At 32.5% G+C, this 22382-nt stretch overlaps 1 protein-coding gene and 1 long non-coding RNA gene across 2 annotated transcripts in view; one reads left to right on the top strand and one right to left on the bottom strand.

The window, feature by feature from the left end:
• Window positions 1-4832: 4832 nt before the first annotated feature.
• On the bottom strand, window positions 4833-21483 carry LOC138715209 (uncharacterized). The gene is made up of 3 exons (XR_011336184.1): window positions 21408-21483; window positions 6946-7155; window positions 4833-6228 (listed from the first exon to the last, which is right to left on the bottom strand). It is a non-coding gene; the product is annotated as an uncharacterized lncRNA (long non-coding RNA).
• LOC138715208 (carotenoid isomerooxygenase-like) overlaps window positions 8559-22382 on the top strand; it is a 185093-nt gene continuing 171269 nt past the window's right edge. Inside the window, exon 1 of the mRNA XM_069847863.1 lies at window positions 8559-11132. Coding sequence (XP_069703964.1) covers window positions 11060-11132 — 73 coding nt within the window. The 5' untranslated portion in view covers window positions 8559-11059. The remainder of the gene's footprint in view (window positions 11133-22382) is intronic.

Raw genomic sequence — 22382 nt, 5'->3', positions numbered from 1 at the left:
TGGTAATATAACTGTTTTATAAATTCAAACTTCACATTTTCAATTTATAATTTTTATATTAATTGCTTTTTTTTCTATTAATGATTTAATTGGAATATATGAGAAGTAATTTATAGAATTGAATAGTATAAATGTAATTGAAAAAAATAAAAATAGTATTAATCATCAAGATTTTTTGACATCAGACTGGATGACAAAATCTGCTCAACCGGATGATAACACGCATTTCCCATATTCATTCTGCGTTTAATTTCCTCCCGAGTGTCATTTATATTTGTTACTGTTGCTCCAAGATTTTTTAATTTTTCCACCTCTTCGAAGGATAAATCTCCAATTTTTATCTTTCTATTTCGTACAGTATTCTGGTCACGAGACATAATCATATATTTCGTCTTTTCTGGGTTTACTTTCAAAACTATCACTTTACTTGCTTCAAGTAAAATTTCCGTGTTTTCCTTAATCGTTTCTGGACTTTATTCTAACATATTCACGCCATCCGTATAGACAAGAAGCTGATGTAACCCATTTAATTCCAAACCCTCTCTGTTATCTTGAACTTTCCTAATGACATATTCTAGAGCGAAGTTAAAAAGTAAAGGTGATAGTGCATCTCCTTGCTTTAGCCCGCAGTGAATTGGAAAAGCACCAGACAGAAGCTAGTCTATATGGACTCTGCTGTAAGTTTCAATGAGACACATTTTAATTAATCGAACTAGTTTTTTGGGAATACCAAATTCAATAAGAATCATATAAAACTTCTCTTTAATTAATAATAATAATAATAATAATAATAATAATAATAATAATAATAATAATAATAATAATAATAAAAGGCTATTCAGAGAACTAACAAACAAACATTCCACATCATGTCGGAATCACTGTAAGAAGTTTCTATACGGGTATATACTCACAATCAGTGATTTAGTTGGACTGGAACACACCGGAATGCCATTCCAGAAAATAAAAATATATGCATGTCGGAAACATGAGGATGCCAAACCTGACACCCAGTATGAATGCATTTGGAGATTGCTAAATTTATAAGATGAGTCCCTGTAAATAATTTTTTCCAACTAAATCACTATAATATATACTGTAAAAAATGAAGTGAGCTATAAAATTTGAAATAAAACCTGTAGGCCTACTAATGCCTGAGTAATTTAACTGGATCGGCGTCTACTATGAACTGTGTTATATTATCGTTTTTAATATTTTTGAGGAATTTCCCACACTCTATAAATAGCAATCCAATATAGTAAAGAAGGCTATAGACATAATGTCCATACTTCGTCTACTGGACTGGCTGATGAGAAGGGTAAATTGATGAGGAACCATATCAAGTGCTATGTTTTCCAATAGCAGTTGAAAAGGCAAATGAAATGTCATTTTAACCATTAACTTTTTCTGTCGCTGATTAGTGTGTTTTATGTAAAATGCAATTTCTTCCTTTCTTTTGACAATGACATGGAAAAAAAAACTGTTATTCAGCCATGTGGAAAGTTACTGGCTGTTGTTAGCTTATTATAGTCAATAATTTCGTTTATGATTTTCACTGTTCTGCGGAAAGAAAAAGAAAAATTGTTGACTTGTAAATTGTAAGTAGTAGCAGTTAAAAAGGCAAATGAAATGTCATTTTAACCATTAACTTTAGCTGTCGCTGATTAGTGTGTTTTATGTAAAATGCAGTTTCTTTCTTTCTTTTGACAATGACATGGAAAAAAAACTGTTATTCAGCCACGTGGAAAGTTACTGGCTGTTGTTAGCTTATTATAGTCAATAATTTCGTATATGATTTTCACTGTTCTGCGAAAGAAAAAGAAAAATTGTTGACTTGTAAATTGTAAGTAATACTAGCAGTAAGGTGACACGACAGCATTATTAGTTATTTTTTCCCCTACACATATCCTTTGTATGTAACGATTATTAGGCCTACTCGGAACAAAACAAATATGAAAACAGCAATACACCAATTTCATACGTTAAACATGAACAAAGATAAGATTATGGTCAGCATTTCTGAAATACCTTACATCCAAAATAATTTTACATTGTCTTTTATCCACATGAGAACATGATCAATTTTTTTGGTAATCCATTTTGAATCTTGCGTACACCACTTTTAACACTTGAATATAATTAATTGGTGAACTAGTGGACTTACTCGTGTTAAATATGTAATATTTGTCAGGCTTACAGCTGTTTCAGTGCTTCACGCACCATCATCAGACTATGGTGATGGTGCGTGAAGCACTGAAACAGCTGTAAGCCTGACAAATATTACATATTTAATACGAGTAAGTCCACTAGTTCATCAATTAATTATGATCAATTTGACGAGAATCTGATCAGTTTGATTTTGGTATTTCCTTATGATCTGAAGAATTCCAAAACGCTTTATGAATAAATTTACTGGGGAAGAAAGTATCCGTAATTTTCAGTTCTTGAGTTGAAGCGAATTGTAAGAGCTTTACACAATTCTTACTTGTAACATTAAGTAAACTTTACTTACCAATGATAGATCTCCACTTTTTTTTTTTAGAATTGATAATTTTGAGTTTGAACAAGTCTCAGAATATACTTATCTTGAGTGCAAGATCACAAGTTAAAATCAAGTGGAGATAGAAATATTCCAAAGAATTTTTAATGCCAATAAATGCCCTCAATAAAATTTTAAAATTCAAAATACCGATACTGGTACTATCTATACTTTCTAAATTAAGGTGTTATGAAACCATTGTCCAAACTGTTTTATTTTATGGTTCAAATACTTGGACATACCGAAAATGATTTTGGATGCTATAGTAAAAAATGGTTAATGGAGATTTCGAGAAAAAAAAAAAAAGCAGGAAATTAGAAGTATTTCCAATGAACGTTATGTCACAGCTATAGTCAACAGCTGATGTTTAAGTTGCCTAGATCACATCTGGCGTAGAGAAGAAACTTCAGTGTTAAGGACTTCTTTGATTTGGAACCGAATGGCAAATGACCTTTCAACAGACCAAGACATGAATGGAAAGACCAAGTTCATCAAGCTTTAATAACTATCGGAGAATCTACTGATACAGCTGGGGATAGGCCAGGATGGATACGTATTGTGTGAATCCAGAAACCTCATGTTTAGAGAGTCACATATGTAAGTAAAATAAACCTGAACAAGAAAGTAGCCATTTTTTGCAGTATCTTTACAAACGTTTCAAATAATCTTAAATAAATAAATAAAAATTGTTACATTTGATATTCATATTTTCCTATCTAAATTTGTTCATAAAATTTAAGTATAAGTAAACCTTATTGGAAAAACTGCATTTGCATACAGTATAGCCTAATAAAAGAAAATTTTGTATTTCTATAAATATCTAAATATAATTTTTGCACAATTGAAATACCTACTTCTATTCAGTATAATGAGAAGCAAATAGTCGAGAATGGATTAAAAATCTCTGGATCCATAAATATATTCCCAGGGGAATCAAGACCTAAGAAAGAAAGTGGAATTAGAAGGCATAGAGCTGGTGGAAATGTGGAAGCCTGGCCGCAGGCAGAAATTGGTGGAGGTGTTGGACAGATGACCTGTGTTACAGAGCGAGCAACAAAAGCTAAGAATAAAACAAAGGTAAGTAGAATTTGTACATATATAATTGTGAAATAATTAATATACGTATTTAATAAAGTAGATAGTATTAAATTGAAATGTAATATTTGAGGTTGTGGTTAGTAGATAGTATTAAATTGAAATGTAATATTTGAGGTTGTGGTTAGTAGATAGTATTAAATTGAAATGTAATATTTGAGGTTGTGGTTATACTTTTTTGTTATTATGTTGATGCTGGTACCACTAAGATTTATTTCAAATCATCCGTCCTCAAGTGAGGTTGACCACTGGGATCCGGAATTAACAAACATAAAAGATAAGGGAAATGAAATGAGCAAAATAATGATTCGATTTGTACATTAAAACAAAAATTTACGTGTTAACATATAGATGATAGTGTAGAATTTGAAGAGAGGCCTTCAGAATTTCCATTACAATCTTCTGAACCTCGTAAAAGGGAATTTTAAAGGATTTAAGGATATTACATGTAAATTTTGGTGAACAACCCCTTGCTCCAAATAGTAAGCCTGTAACATCCCAGTTGTAAAGCGAAATGCCATATTTTCACTGAGGTATGGAAGACAGGGTACATATTTAGCTCGCTTGTCATCATTTATCTGCAGTGCTTGATTTGTGTCTCGTTCAAAGCAAATCGTAGGGTCTAAGACCATTGCTTTCTGGGTTCTTCAATTGATGGAAGATTAAAGATAGGAACCTATGTGCTTGGGAAAATTTATCCAACAGCTATTTTTGTAAATGAGGTCTAAGAAGATTTATATTTACTCTCTGTTCAGTTGACGTTTATAGCCTATATGTGTATGCGAGGCAGCCTAGAAAGTACACTCTTACCAAAATTTTAAGGACACCCCGCCATAAGTGATGTTTCACTTCTGTCCTTATTCTTATATGAAACCCTCCTGATGTTTATACAGGGATCAAATGCCTGTGAAAAGTTCAATTGAGGGGTTACGTGGACTAACGGCTAAAGTGCAAGATCATACTTTTAAGTAAACTGAAGTTGAAAATTACGATATTACTTTTTGTGTGTTCCTATGATATTCCACCAAACTTTTAAAATATACATTATCAATATAGCATTCCTTAAACACAAAAATGTACCGAAGTAATGGCTATTATTGAACTACAATATTTAAAAAATGTTAATAGCGACTTCCTTTTAAGTTGTTAGTCCACATAACACCAATAAATGGTTTCTATCAGAGAATATTATGTAACATAAGAATAGAAACACTTCTGTTAACTTTGTACTTTACTGCACAATAACACAAATGCATAAATAAACTCCATTCTTTCGTACTATACTCTGAAAATAATATATACAAAATTAATTAATGATTTCATTATATAAGTTAAATTAAAGACATATTAATATTTGAACTATGTTTACCTTTGTTCATACATTTTTATCATATTAAATAAAAAGTTTTGGGTTTTTAAACCTGAAATTTAATGTACAAAACAAACATAGTTTTCATTCATCTTCATCGGTGACTTCAGATCCATCACTGCTTATAGAACTGCGCCGTTACATTAAGCCTCAATAGCCAAATTTTGACTACAATCAAATTCTAGTACAAGAGTGTCAATATCTTGATTCGGAAAATTCTTCACTTTTTCAAGATATTCCTCTTTAAGACTGTTGTATTTCTGAACATTTCTAAGATGAATCCCATAGTCGATCATTGGGATTCACGTTTAACATAAGTTCAGTTTCCCTACAGTAGTCACAAATATCGGATCTTGGTTTTCTGAAACTGTAACAGCTGTTTTCTCTGAAGAATTGATAAGTTTGATATTTCATTGACAATTTTTTTTCCTTTTTGTTCAAAGTAATATTGCTGGAAGGACTCAAACAAAGTGACAACATTTAAAGTGGGATCATCAAAGTACCGTCTAGCAGAACTGCGTCTTGAATAATGTGACGTCTTAGAAGGAATAAACTCCAGTGTACGTTTACCACATCCCATATTTCTTGATAAGTCTTCCTTGGTCGATTTGTGTGTTTTCCACGATTTTCAGTTGTAGCAACAGTCCCCACTTTCAAAGCTTGCTGACATGTTTACATACGGGCTTCTGTATTTGCAACACTTTTAGTAAAATTCCTTTACATGCAGTGACATTAGTGCCCTCTAATTTCACTTTGTATACAAATGAATACTGACTATTTCTTCCAGATATAGGTTTCTTTGTGTTACGGAAAGGTTTTTTTTCTTCAATGTAACCTAACAACATTGTGTCCTGCAGTTGTTTTTCTCCATTACTCCAAAATCCACTGAAAAGTCTTTGCTGATCGAGAGGACTGAATTTATCTGCATAATTCAATTTACAACATGTTTTCACAACAGCAAATCATTTCGCGGCTATTGTTTTACAGCTCCTTGAAAGGTAACCTATACCGGAATTAGCCTACGTTTCTTCTTTGCACTTTCTTTTTTCCAACTAAGTTACTTTTCCTTATTTTTCTTCTCACACCTCTCGTGGATATAGTACTTCCATACGCAGCACCACTTTCATTGTCAGAATCAGTCTCCATTTATGTTTACACTGAACAGACACAAAGCAGTCGGGCCGCTAGACAATCAGTAAGAAAAAGCTTCTGCTTCTGCTGCCCTCTAGGATTAAGGTAGAGAAACAATATTTTGTTACAATATAAAGCACACAAGAGGGTGTCGGAAAATGTGATCTCTGAAATAACGACTTACAGTCACTTAGGTTGTTAGTCCACATAACCCCTCAATTTTTACTGCAAGCCCAGTCTGTCTATCTTTCAAACTGTGAATCACGTAACAATTTGTCTGTTGTGAAACTTATTGAATAATTAATATATTTAGTAGCAAAAAAATTAATTACTCCACAATGGGTTGACTTAGATCAATGAATTTTGAAATGGAGTTAGATTATCTCCAGTCATTCTTCCACATCCAAATAATCCGCAAATTCAAGTCGAAACTCACTGAATTTTGACCTATTTTCATTTTTTTTCAAGGAAGAAATCCAACCTTTCCACACATGTAGCAAACTCCACAGCTGATTACTAAAAATGGAGGGAATAAGCTGATTGACCAATGTTATCAACTCACAATGTTATGTAAATGGCAGTAGCAGATCCGGGTCAATTTACAGTGAATTTCAAGCTCAGGAGAATTTTAGAAAATGGCAATTTCTCCTAAAGGAAAAGAAAAATAATCTGGAATACACAACAAAACAAAAAGCAATGATTGCACAAGAAGTTTTTCAGATATGTATAACTCTATCCCAAAATTCACAGATCTAAGTTAATTCATTCTGGAGTAATTAATTTTTTTTCTATAAAATATGTAGTCACATACCTACGAGGGCGCCATGGAGCTGTGCCACCACGTTTCCCCCCAGAAGTGTGGAACGTAGGCTACTCTCCGACCAACAGCGCACGAACAATGTAGTGGAAGGATGGCATGCAAAGTTCCAAAAATTAATCATCACGCACCATGCGTCACTGGTAATTCTTGGAGCACATAGTACGAAAGGAAGAAAATGAAAATCACGCCACCATTGTGCAACTGAAAGGAGAACATACAAATTTTAGGAGGCCCATTAATAAGAAATATCTGCTAAACCAAAATCAAATTGATGCCACAGTTCAAAACTATCAAACATACAGGATGTTAAAAGAAAAAAGTATCCAATATTTTAAGAGGTGCTAGTATGCATCAAAACAAGAAAATAAAGTCTAATAAACATGGGTCCAACAAAACATACTTTCTGAGATTTGAACACTTGTTCATAGGAGGTGTTCAAAGTGACGTCCATTCATGGCAATGCATTTCTCTGTCCTTCTGCGTAAAGAATCACGTACTCTGAAATTGATCTAGTTCCTTCATGTGCCCCCATAACCAAAAGTCTAGGAGATTTAGATTTGAGTAACGAGCAGGCCTAGGTGTGGGGCATCCCCGACCAATCCAGCAGTCCTGAAATGTCAGCATCAGGTGTTCACGCACATTGTGGAGAAAATGTGCTGGTGCGCCATCGTGCATGAACCACATCTTTAGTCTCTGCTGACATGGCACATTCTCCAGCAAGGCAGGCAAACATTAATAAGAAAGTCCTGAAAGTCTTTGTGGTAGCACGTATGGCCCTATTAATCTATCACCAAGAACACCTGCCCATACGTTGATTGAGAATCGGTGCTGATTTCCTGTTTCTTCAAATGCATGGAGATTTTCATCAGCCCACACATGCTGATTACGAAAATTCAGCACACCATCTCTGCTGAACCTCACTCATATCCGCAACCAGACTTTCGTTTTCAGTATTCCTTACGATGTATCATTGTTCCATGCCAAGGGTGTCAACTGTGGTATGATTATCTGGTAGTCTGATGTATTGTAGGGCAGAGAAATGCATTGCCATAAATGGACGTCACATTGAGCACCTCCTACGAACAAGTGTTCAGATCTCAGAAAGTATGTGTTGTAGGACCCATGTTTATTAGACATTATTTTCTTGTTTTGATGCATGCTATCACCTCCTAAAATATTGGATACTTTTTTTTAATACTCTGTATAAGGACGAGGACAACATCCCGCAAAAATTTCCGTGGGTCAAACATTCATAGGCGAAAAAATCGTGTCCGTAATTATCAATGGGCGTAAACGGTAATGGGTAAAATGACCACATGGGCGAAAAGTTCGTGGGCAAGAAGATTGCTAATCGAAAAAGCTGGTGAATGTTCTCAATAGGTCCTAGTATGTTAACCGTACAAATAGTAAAAGTAGCATTCATATACAATCGTACTTGTGATTTTTAAGCATGGGGATAGCAAAGTATGCACCATGAGTTCATGTATCTCTTAGTCCCAGTAGACTAGATAGAAAATACAATGACCCTCCCAACTTATACTACTTTTCTCTCGCCCCATACCCACACCCCGGAAGCCCCAATTTTTTATTCCCCCCCCCCCAAACACTCATTTCTGCTGTATTTAATACTGCTACAATACCTCCACCATCATTTAGCGTATAATCTAATTTCAACATATCCTTTTTCCTGTTCATATGCAGGGTTCAGTGTTTGTCTATTATGTTTAATAAACTACTCTCCCCATAACCGTTACTCAAAACCTCTGGCGAATTTAATTTTTATTTTCATACAAAAAATCTGGCGACTAATTCATATTCGTTATTACTTAGAACATATTTTGATGACTCATTTTCATTTTTATACAAAATCCGGTGGCTAATTTCATTTTGATTTCCCATTTTAAAGTTTACCGGTAGTGACTGATTTATTTTGATGTTTAGGCCTAATCATAACATCCGGTGATTCATTTTAATTTTCATGCAAAATACCTAATCACCTCGATTTTCATTCAAAACGTCTGTCTGATTTATTTTGATTTTTATCTAAAACATCTTGTGACTCGTTCCAATTTGGTGACTGAGTTTAATTTTCATTGAAAAATCCAGTGGCTAATTCATTTTGATTTTCATCCAAAATATTTTAGGCATAATTAATTAATTTAATTTTCATTTAAAACGTCTAGTGACTGCTTCAGTTTGATTTCCATTGAAAACATTTGGATTGTTTTTAATTTCGTTCAAAACATCTCGAAAATCGTTTTAATTTTGATAGAAAATATCTCGTGGCTAATTGAGTTTGATATTCATTATGAACGCCTAGAAACTGATTTATATTGATTTCAATCAAAAGACACCTGGTAAGTAATCCAGTTTGATTTTCATTCAGTGCCTTTCTTGACTTTCATTTAAGTAGAACATGTTATGACTAATTCAGTTTGGTTTCATTCAAAACGTCCAGTGACTATTTCATGTTGATTCTTTTCAAAAACTTCTGGTTACTAATTTAGTTCGATTGTTACTCGAAACATATAGGGCCGTATTCATAGACATTTTTAGCGCGGGTTTCCAGTGGATGATCAGCGTTTTTCGTATTCATAAACCAGTGTTAGCGATAGGATATGATTTGAATTCTGTACAAGTAACCAGTGGATAGCCGGGGCTAGCTTAGTACGCTCGTAGCGCGTGCTGCGAAATGTCTATGAATAGCACCCCTAGTGACTAATGTAATTCGATTTTAATTCAAAATGTCTGGTGGATAATTCTTATTTTCATTCAAAACATCTCATAACTCGTTTTAATTTTCTTATAAAATATCTGGAAATTCAGTTTTATTTTCATTCAAAACGCCAAAGAACTAATTAATTTTGATTTTCTTTCAAGGCATGTAGTCATTAATCCAGTTTGATTTTCACTCAAAACCTATAGTCTCTAATTCGTGATTTTCATTTAAAACTTGAGGTGGCTAATTCATTTTCATTCAAAACGATTATTGAACAATTCAATTTTGTTCATATTCAAAGTGTATGGTGACTAATCCATATATCTTCTGACTAATTAATTTTGAATTTCATTCAAAATGCCTGGTGACTAATTCATTTCGATATTAATTCGAGACATTTAGTGACTAATACAGTTTGATATTTATTCAAAACGTCTCGTGACTAATTTATTTTGGTTTTCATTAAAAATATCTAGTGAATATATCAGTTAGATTTTCATTCAACAAGTTTAACAACTAATTCAGCTTTATTTTCATTCAAAAGCTATTGTGATTAATTCCTGATTTTAATTCAAGACGTGCTGTAGCTAATTCATGTTTGCATTCATTAAAAGTGTAGAATGACTTATTTATGTTGATTTTTCGTTAAAAAACTTCTGGAAATTATTTAATTTTGATCTTGATCGTCTTGATTTTTATTCAGATCTCTGTTGACTAATTCATTTTGATTTTTCATTCAAAAGTCTGATGACTAAATCATTTTGACTTCCATTCAAAACTTCTAGTCACTAATCCATTTTGATTTTCATTTAATAATCTGTTGTCTAATTCATTTTGATTTTTCATTCAGAACGCCTGATGACTAAATCATTTTGACTTCCATTTAAAACTTCTGGTTATTAATTCATTTTGACTTTCATTGAAAAGTCTGTTAACTATTTCGTTCTGATTTTTCATACAGAACTTCTGATGACAATTTCATTTTGATTTCATTGAACATGACTAATGACTAATTCGATACTAAGCAGTGAAGAGTGAAGGAAATAATTCCTATAATTTATGCAGTCAAGTGTATGTTGTACACAAGTTTTGGAGCATTGTTCTCCGTTTTTCTTAACGATGCGATGTCATCGTCTTAGAAACACTGTGGTTTGAATTACATTTGAAATTATCATATAAAATTAAAATAGAAAAAATATGCTTTTAATATGACCCTTTGTTTACGAAGGTTGAATACTCTGGCCTATAACATTTTTTTATTTATATCAAAATATCGCTTCAAGTTTTCGAACTACTCCCTCGAGTACGTGTATGTCAAGGTCAGTATTTCTATCAGATCGATAAACGCAAGCGCCGAAGTGTGTCTGTTGTGCCGGCAACCTGGAGATGGAATCTAAAGTCACGTGTGAAAGAATAACGGCGGATAAAATCTCAGTTTTATTGAATGCAAAGCTAGAAGGTAAGATATTGTGTGAATACTACATTATGACTATCAGTACATAACTGAATCTGTTGTCTTTTAACCTGTCATTAGAAATTAATCAGGTTTCAAGCCAAGATTTAACTTAACATGCATACGTTCTTACGTTTTTATACTACCTAAATATATTGTCTTACCTGTTGAAGTTATAAATGGAACATACGCATAAATTATTGATACGGATTGCGAGACACCACAGTTTTTAATAAAAGTTTCTAGGTTACACCTTAAGTATTTCCTCCATTTCGTATTAGACTTTGTAACAACAGCGTCGAAGCTAGACTTATTAAGAACTCTGTTGAGCACTCATTCTGTTTGGGCTTAAATACATATCTGATACGTTTTTCTTACAGAACATAAATGAGTTCCAGTTAGATGAATTAAAAACAACCCTCTTAAATTAAAATTATATTAAACAATTTAGAATAAAAATTGCAAACAGCATATTTACACGGTAATTAAAGAAGAAAGAGCTGCCATTCTGCGATCTTTTCCTTGCTTTTGTTGAACCATAAGTTCATTACTGAAGTTACCCTTTCTTAATGTTTTCCGCGAATAAAAGAGCTTTTTTTTTTTTTTTCAAGGAATTTTAATTTTCTGGAATTCTCTCACTAACTCCTTTCTAAATTAATGAAAACCTTCTTACTTTACCAGATGTGATCGTTTTGCCCTGAAATTGAGTGAGAAAAATTCTGTAAGATGACCTACTGTATGTCAAATAACCATGAACGACATACTTTTCACCCAATTGACAGCTGTTAAACAAAATGGGATTAGGCTGTATTGGATATAATCGCAAGTGTTTAGGCGTGATCTGGTGAAATAAAATGTTACGATTTATTTTGGGCTTCGAATTATTTTTAGGCACACGAATCGTATCGTCAGGTTGCTCTCATACTTCACGACGCCTTTTAATGTCGATATTAGGCACAACACACGAAGAAACACTGCACTCGCTCGCGGCGTGCGCGTCTTATTCGTTCTGACGCTCGGCTTTAAGATGTGCCCTATAATCCCTACAACATTGAGCATTACTTTTAGGCACACCAATCGTTTCGTCTCGATGTCCTCTCCTGATGCTCTTTCATAAATTTCGTCTTGATTTGTTCAGCAACAATCTTCCACATGTTGAAGTTCTGTTGCCAACTTTCATTTTACACGCACACCATTCGCTTGTTTTAAATATCTCTTCACAGCAGTGTATTATGCCTTAAATAACTGTTCATTCCCTTTCATATGACATCTCGATTATTTAAATACTTCAGTCTGAAGTTACAGCCAATACTAAAACAAAACGGAGCTGCAATCCGTGCCATTATGTTTTCCCTCGCTGCGCTATGATAACGTCATCAGCAAATGTGATTGTTATGTTTTTCATACATATTTATTTATTTATTTATTTATTTATTTATTTATTTATTTAGTAGATTTATTTCTACTGGCAGAGTTAAGGCCATAAAGCCTTCTCTTCCACTCAACCAGTATTAGAACAATAGCAAATATAAAAATGGCAAAATACAGGAATATACAATTAATAATAATAATAATAATAATAATAATAATAATAATAATAACAAAATGAAAATAAGTTTAGTTACAAGTAATTCTAAGAATCAATTACAGTAATGTGAATCGAAGAAATTGTTAAAATAATAAAGAAAATTTATATGTTAAAAATAAAAATCATACATTAGAAAAATTGTATTTTAGGAAAGCTCACAGTCTAAGCAGTCTAGCTGACAACCGGGTTTTGAAATTATTAAATGTCTGACAGCCCCTTAAGGTATGAGGTAGGGAGTTCCAATGACGAGAAATTGAAACGGTGAATGATGAGTATCGAGAAGTGTTATGATGAGGTATACTCAACGTACCAGTGATATGAGATCGAGTACAGTGAAACCTCTCCTTACGGATACCTCCAAGATGCGGACACTCCTCGTATACTGACAGATTTTTATGTCCCAACTGAATTAATATAGAAATAATGATAAATTAAACTCTCGTTTTCAGACATTCACAGACACGGACACGGACAGCTGTTTCACAGTCCTAAAGCTTGCTTTACCTGTTGACTGCGGACAGAACTTGGATTTCAAGACCTAATGTGTTACAATAATGGGAAATTTAGTTTTGAGAACTGTACAGTAATTCCTTAACATGAAACATAAGGGTCTCGTATGCTGATTACTAGCACAGCTGACTACCCCTTGTTAGCTGGAAGCGGGAGGACAAACAAAGTCACAAAATTTAACCTGTCTGATGGGTCCAAGGTTTCCGCGATCGTGAAATTGTATTCGACACTTGATGGGGTTAGTAGGATTATTCTCTTCACTTCAATCAGTTGTTCTGTTTCGAGAGACATGGCACCTGAACGTAAAGGTTAAGTTGAAAACTGTAAATTACAATACTGCATAACTGTAGGCCTAAAATAAAATTGCATGGTACAGTACTATATTTTCCTTTTTCAGATTTATCTACTGTATTTCAAAGTTGTAAAGAATTTACTGTAGTACAGTATACTGTATTTAGAATTAAACTACAGTAATACATTCCATTTAAAGCTTGAAGGGATACATAATGCATATTATAAAATACTGTTACATTGGGGAGCCTCCCTCCCAATAAAGGACACCTCCCAGATGGGGACAGATTGTTACGTCCCTTCGATGTCCGTAAATGAGAGGTTTCACTGTATTTAGGTTATGGTTAGAGAATAAATACACAAGACGAGACGACAGATAACTTGGGGTTGAGGTGCGCAGAATTTGAAATAAAAGAGAAAGACAGTGTAAAGTTCTGAGGTCGTTGAGCCGGAGCCAAGATAAAGATTCGAGAAATGGTGAAATATGATCGTATTGGCGAACATTGTACACATATACATATTATGAACATGTTGTGTCGTCTACATGATGGTATATGTCACTTAGTTCTAGATATAGTTTCTGAGATATATTGTAAGGATTGACCGCGGCGTGTCGAAAAGTGTCGCGTGTCGTTTTCATACTGCCATCTATACCTCAGACCGAAAGAACAGACGTATTCACGTCAAAAAACCCAGTTCTTTGTTAGGTCCTTCCAGTTCGTAAGCTGTTAATGTCAGGCTGATATTCTCTTCTTGCCCATGCTAGCGTCAGAAACTTTGGCTATCCATGAACCTGGAACATAGATCAAGGAAATCGTTTTCCAGCTTACTACGTTGTTCAATATTCAATTCATCTCCCCGAAACTTTTCTACGTCTTTTTGGCGTGTTACGCATATATTCGACCTACATTAACAATAAAAATGGAAGAAATTTGTGGAACAGAAATTATACTTCCGATTTCCATGGAAATGCTTACGTCATATCCGATAAAATTACGAACGAGTCATTCCTGTATACACGAAGGGAATTTTGCATGTATACAAAGCCTGTATTGCAATATATTTTAAAATATGTTATTCAGTTTTGCTTTGACGTGGACGCTAAACAGACACGTGCACAACACATGCATAATTATAGAAATTTAATACATGGTTGGCATTACTCAAATACGTTACTGATGGATAAATAACAATAAAACCATTTACTGGTTATTCTCGCATGCTTTTGTGAAGTATACCAGTTAATTAGGACTAGGGAGATTCACTGCAGCAGACCATTTGACCGTGGCTACCAGAGATCTGCTGCGTAAAACCAGGGACGTCGCCAAGATGAAGGGATACAAGTTTGTATGGACCAAGGATTGTAATATCTTTGTACGTGAAAATGAAAGCAGTTCTGTAAGTAAAATAAATTCAGTCTCTGACTTAGAAAGACTGTGAATTCAGTACCCAATAATAATTACAATTCACAAATAATTAAAAAAAAAACTGTCATGCTAATTGTAGTAATGCTTTGTAATATTACTTGCAATAATGGAAGTAAACGGTCATTTAGAACAACTTAATTTATACTGTGACAATAACGATTTAAAAACAGCTGTCTTTAACGATATCACCTCTTGCAACAATTACATTTGTAACTCGTTTCATGATTTCAAATTTATTCATTTAAACATACGTAGCATAAACAGAAATTTCCTGGAATTATGTGCATTATTACAAAGCTTCACTCATGATTTTGACATTATCATTTTAACGGAAACTTGGTTATGTCACGATTTTGGCTATGATATTAATGGATACAATAAATTGGTAAAAGTTAATAAATACAATAAATGCGATGGAATAGTAATATACTTTAAAAATAGCATTGATATTAGTGTAATAGAAGCTGAAATTGAGCACTGTAATTCACTTCATTTTAAGATTAAGCTTGATAAGAGTGAAATTTTTTTCACCGCCATTTATAGATCCCCTAAAAACAATAAAAATGATTTCATAGACAATTTAGAACAGTATTTATCCAATTTAGAAGGTTGTCGCAACCATATTATTGTTGGAGACATAAACATAGACATATTAGAAAATAGTATAGATTTAATTGGCAGTAAATATATGAATGTTCTCCATGAATATGGTTTTGTAAATTATTTAAATGCCATCACTAGGCCTTCAATAACTTCTGGCACATGCATCGACCATATATTTCTAAAAACTCAAAATAATTATAGCTTCATACCTGGCGTTCTATCTAGTGCTATTACCGATCACTATATTGTTTTTAGTTTATTAAAAATGTCTAACAATGAATACAATTCCAGGCCGTCTGTTACTCTCTCATCACAAAATATGCAAAAAATTAATTATCCTGATTTGATTACAGATTTTCTAAAAGAAACCTGGGAGTCGGTCTATAATTGTAATGATGCCAATGCCTGTTTTCAAATTTTCTACAATTTAATCATAAAGTATATAGATAAACATACTATTATAAACAGTAATCAGAAAATTTCTAATAAATCCAAGAAAATAAAACCCTGGATCACGGCCGGCATTATTAATTCTATTCGTACAAGAGACAAACTTGCTTTAAAAGTTAAAAAGAATCCAAGTAACGTACAACTAAAAAATTACTACAGAGCATATAGAAATATGTTAACTCTTATCATTCGAAAAACGAAAATTAAATATTATGAATCCAAATTTGATAGATACAAAAATGAACCTAAAAAATTCTGGCAAGTTATAAATGAAGCTACAGATGTAAATGTACAAAATAAACAGCCAATCAAGGAGTTAAAAAACGATAAGGGCGAAATATTAAATTGCAGAAAAGAGATTGCAAACGAATTTAATAATTATTTTTCAGAGATAGGACACAAAGTTACTTCTAACATTAATAAGTCAAATTTTAACTCTTCTCTACAAAATGAGACACAAGATGAACATTTAGCTTCCTCCATGTTTCTTTTCCCTGTAACTGAAGATGAAATTATTATTTTGGTTAAGAAGTTAAAAAATAATGTTGCTCCTGGTATAGATGGAATTAAAAATAATACTTTCAAAATTATTATCAAATATATATTAAAACCCATGGTTCATACTTTTAACTTATGTTTTGTGCAAGGTATATTCCCAGATGTTCTGAAATGTGCCATAGTAATTCCAATATACAAATCTGGAGATAAAAATAATTTAAATAACTATAGACCTATATCTTTACTTCCAACATTTTCCAAATTGCTTGAAAAATGTTTAAAGAATAGATTAATAAATTATTTAGAAAAACATAAAATCCTCTCTAAAAATCAGTTTGGTTTCCGCAATAATATTTCTACTGATGATGCTCTTATTAATGTTACTGGAAAAATTATCAATGAACTAGATATCGGAAACAAATGTTTGGGTATTTTCTTGGATCTACGGAAAGCTTTTGACACTATCAATCATAATTTACTTTTGGACAAACTACATACTATTGGAGTTAGGGGTATAGTTTTAAAATTATTCCAATCATATTTTAGTAACAGAAGGCAAATGACCAAAATTGAAGATCAATTTAGCGAATACAAATATATTGATATAGGTGTACCGCAAGGAACAATTTTGGGACCTATTTTATTTCTAATATATGTTAATGATCTGCTAAATATAAATTTAGAAAAATTTAATGGATCTATATATTCATATGCGGATGATACAGTAGTTATTTTCAGTGGTTTTTCTTGGCAGGAAGCATATAGAAATGCTAATATAGGTGCTAACATTGTTAAAAAATGGCTTAATTCCAACTTCCTTTCTTTAAATATATCTAAATCAACTTTAGTTCCTTTTTCGTTAACAGCTGCCAGTGTTCAAAATTTAAAATTTAGCGATAAATATAGACTAATAATACACAGTGAAAATTGTTTAGATCCCAAAAGTTGTAAATGTCCACCTTTGAAAGAAGCCACGTATGTCAAATATCTGGGTATCATTATTGATCAGAATTTAAAATGGCCTCATCACATTACTTATCTTTGTAAGAGGCTTCGTAAAACAATTTATAAATTCGTTAATCTTCGATGCTACTTACCTATTAGAGTTCTACGAAATGTTTATTTGGCCATTATTCAGTCTATCATTCAATATGGTATAATTGTTTGGGGTGGAAGTACAAAAATTAATCTTAGTCCGTTAAATTTACTACAAAAACGAATAATTAAAATTTGTTTGAAGAAACGTTTCGATTATCCAACTAAATTAATTTATTCTGAATTTAATGTATTTAATATTGAACAAATTTATAAGTATACGCTCTTAAAATTTTATCATAAAAATCGTAATAAGTTTGTATTACAGACACACAATTATGACACAAGACGAAATATTAATTCAACATTAGTAGAACCTAAATGTCTCACATCTGCTGGTCTAAAGCATAGCATAAATTTTGGCCCTCGGTTGTACAATGCTTTAACTAAATTACACCCAGAACTTCTAACATGTAACCCACTAACATATAACAAGAAAATTAGAAACGTGTTAATATCTTCAATTTGATTAAATAAATTTATAGCCTATGTGTATGAATTAATCAACCTATATTATATTTGTATTCTATAATTTTGAAATATGTGTTAATCCTACTTTTCACGTGCGATATTATTCTTCTCTAGTGTTAATATTATATTATATACTTAATTCCATTGCCGCTGTAATTATATTTTAGTTCCTATTTTATTTTACTTATTTATTTATATTATTAGTATTATTATTATTTTATTTTATTTTTTTATTTTTATTTTATTTTATTTTATTTTTTTTTTTTTTTTATTTTTTTTTTTAATTTTAATAATATATCTGAACTGCGACCGAGCACGAGCGCTGCTCATTCGGTCTCAAATTTTGTTAATACTACTGTATCTTCTTTTTATATTGCTTGTATTATTTTATTTGTATTTCTCTTTGTTTGTTTTTGTAATTATATTTCTTTATTCTGTATATTTGAATTTAAATAAATAAATTTAAATAAATAAATTATTAAAAAATTATAGTCCCTGCCTCAGAAACAGTTATATATTTGTCTTCTTAATAGTACGAGGCGCGTCCATAAAGTAACTTTCCCACTCGTCCCACAGCTAGCAAACCATATGTTGCGCGAAGCGACTGCGTGTACGTGATAGAGTAATGTTCTGGCATGGCCATGCGCTAGCGGAACTTCCCGAGTGCTCTCAGTAGCTTCTTTTCATTGGTTGAAGATGGATGTCATGAGCATGCAGATGGTGCGTCGCTGCTGTAGACAATTTTCAGCAGGACGCCAAAATGTGTACGACGAGGAGCGCAGTGGGAGGCCAACCATCATCACAGACGACCTTGTGAAGCAACGCACCATCTGCTTGCTCATGATGTTAGGCCCATAGACCTGGCACAGCTGACGATAAATTTCAATTGGCGCTATGCCCTGTACATTCAAAAACTTTATCACTGATCGCACTTCACACGCGGCGGGAGCTGGAATAGGAGCGTCCATCTTCAACCAATGAAACGAAGCTACTGAGAGCACTCGGGAAGTTCCGTTAGCGCATGCGCCATGCCAGGACATTACTCTATCACGTACAAGCAGTCGTTTCGCGCAACATATGGTTTGCTAGCTGTGGGACGAGTGGGAAAGTTACTTTATGGACGCGCCTCGTACATTCTGCATAATGCATTATTATTATTATTATTATTATTATTATTATTATTATTATTATTATTATTATTATTATTATTATTATTATTGGAGATTGACTGTTATTAATAGTTCATTTCTTTCCGTACATTACACGAACTCAAATCTTACAAACTATATTAATTTATCCTAATGTCATTGCCCTAATTTCTGCACAGACGTTACACGCAATCATAGCGATTTTCTCAAATCCCCTGTCACTTTTACTCTTCTTCCTTTCTGTTCAATTTTTTTAGGCCTAATATTCTGTCGATTTTTCATCAATTCACACGAAATCTTCGTGTTTTTATTCACTTTTCCAACATGGTTTTCTTTTCTTCTTTCATTGTTACTTTCTCTCTTCTATTCCTTATCGTTTTTTTGCCTCTTTTTTACTGTTCAGAATTGGAAAGTAGTCATTTTGTAAAAGCTTAACATTTTTATAATTTTATGAAATGCATGCATTTGTAAACCGAAGAATGGTATGAAGGTGTGAGAATCATATAGTCCTAACCCACACAGACAGAATTTTACAGGGGAACGTATTGAAGGTTTAGAGTTCAATGCTGTTAGGTGCGGTATCATAATTTCTTCATCGTATATTTATGTCATTTGTTGAGTAATTTTTATAATATTTTACTAGTAGCTTACCCATATGCGTAAGAAATGAACTCACATCTCGTTGTCACCCCTTCATAAACTGAACTTCTCTCTACAAAACTGAAATAAAAAGCAATGAGAAACTGTGTTAAGTGTTTAATACAATAGATATTGAATACAAATTGTAAATTAATTCAACAAGAAAAATATAACACTTTATTCTTCTTATAGACAGTGTCTAATATCAAGTACTGTCCCCTTTGGCTTGGACGATTCATGCTTCTAATTACCTGTTGTTTCTGATGGAGAAGATGGACACACCTCAAATACGAATTCATGTTTATACTAAGGAATGTTCTTGTTAAGGCAAGGGTCCATGCGACCTGGAACTTGTAATGACACGTGTCTTTATTGTCACCAAATAAATAAATAAATAAAAATAGATACCGTAAATAAATAAAAATAAATAAAAAATAAATAAATACATAAATAAAACAAAATAAAAAATAAATATGGAAATAAATAAGTAATTAAATAAAAAATAAATAAATAAGTGATTAAATAAAAAAATAAATATAAGGAAATGAATAAATACATAAATAAATAAATAAATAAAAATGAATAAAAATAAATAAAAAATAAGAAGTAACAAGAAATAAAAAATAAATAACAATAAATAAAAGTTAATGAATAAATAAAAATAATTAAATAAATAACTAAAAAATATGAATAAAAATAAATAAGAAAGAAAATAAAAAATAATAAAATGAATAAATAATAAAGAAATAAAAAATAAGGAATAAATAAATAAATTATACCTGTAGACGCCGGATACTTTCTTGAAACAAAAGTCCCCACTTCTGCAAAAGTGTTTCTCCCAAAGTTCGAGGGATTTCTGGAGGCTGTCATCTTTTCCGTACCCATTGTTCCAATTGATTCTAGACCTGTTCAGTGGAGTGGCCCCCATTGAGCCCAGACCTGAATGCAATTGAACAGGTCTAGAATCAATTAGAATAAGTACGTAGGAGGGAAAGCCTCCTTAAACCCATTAAGCTTCAGGAGAAGCACTTTTGCGGGAGTGGGGACTTTTGCCGCAAGAGAGTATCCAGCGTCTAATTAGAAGCATGAATCGCCGTTGTACAGCAGCCATCCAAGCCAAAGGAGGCAATAATCGATATTAGACACTGTCTACAAGAAGAATACTGTACCATGTTAAATTTGTCACTGTTGAACTTAAACTTTTGTATACAATATCTGTTATTTATGTCACTTAACCATTGATTTTTTTTTTTTTCAGTTTTGTAAATAGAATTCTAACATGATGCGGTACAAAATGAATACTTCTCAATTTTGAGCAATGTATTTTTTTCTCTCTTACGTTCTTTGTTTTCTTAAAGCTTTCTTTCTGTTTTTCTTCTCCATTTCATTCTTTATTTTTCTTGTGTTTAATTTCTCTTCTCTGTTTTATATCATTTTTTTTCTTCTGCTGGAACAATTTCTTTATTCTTTTTTTCATTTCTGTTTATTTTTCTCTTTGTTCCTACCCTCCTTCGCCTTCCTAGCAAACACGGTACATTCATTTTTGGGTAACGAGTCTTACTCGAACGCGCCATTTTCTCGTCTGTTTGTCTCAAAAGCCATCTCTCTTCAACTTTAACTGTCCTTCGCTTAGAACTACATTAGCTTTATATTAGTATTGACACCAGCATAAGACAATTCCTTTATTAAATTAGACACTGTACGATAAATACTGACACAATCTCATTACCGACCACCCTAGTGACAGACTCGGTTTTTGCAGCCGTGGTAATCCCATAGAATTAATTCAATGTGAAGCCGCGCTAGTGAAGACTAACAACTGACTCCAATAAAACCCTGTAAGGTCATGTGTTTCACATCATGAATATTAAATTTTGCTACAAGTTACTCAGTTTATACTGTATACAGAGTGATTCACGAGGAGTTATTGCGGCTTAAGGAGCATATTCCCAAAGACATTTTGAGAAAAAAATGTCATATAAACATGTGTCCTATTCTCAATATTTTCAGTTACATTAATTTGAAGTTGTTTGTAAAATACGTTTTTTTAGTTCTAAATGTAAAATAATATTACAGAAAAAAATGAATTATTCAGAAGTATCATTTCTTTAATTGGCTAGTATTCTAAAGCTAAAAATGTGTTGTTAATTCCGTAGTTGCTTCTTAAAGAATTTTCCCCACCCCCGATTTTTAACTACAAAATCGTTCGAAAAGTAACATGGGCAAGTAACTGCTCGCATTAGCGGTGATTCAGCGCGTCAGACTTCAGCAGCAAAATCCCGTGATTTGTGCATTACGAGCACATTACAGGCGTAATTTATTGATTTATTTTATTATAGACTAAGTGAGAGAGTATTCTAGACTGTCTTCGAATTTATCTTCGGTTACAATGCGATTTTCTTATTTAAAATGAGCCGATTTATCTTACTTTTTTCACTAGATGCTGAATTGGTTTTAACAATAATAATAATAATAATAATAATAATAATAATAATAATAACAATAATAATAAATTAGTTTATTACTGGAAGAATAC

This window comes from Periplaneta americana, chromosome 15, assembly GCF_040183065.1.
Source record: "Periplaneta americana isolate PAMFEO1 chromosome 15, P.americana_PAMFEO1_priV1, whole genome shotgun sequence".
NCBI classification, from domain to species: domain Eukaryota; kingdom Metazoa; phylum Arthropoda; class Insecta; order Blattodea; family Blattidae; genus Periplaneta; species Periplaneta americana.
Note: the sequence above shows the minus strand (reverse complement) of the source record. Positions and strands in the feature narration are given on the sequence as shown.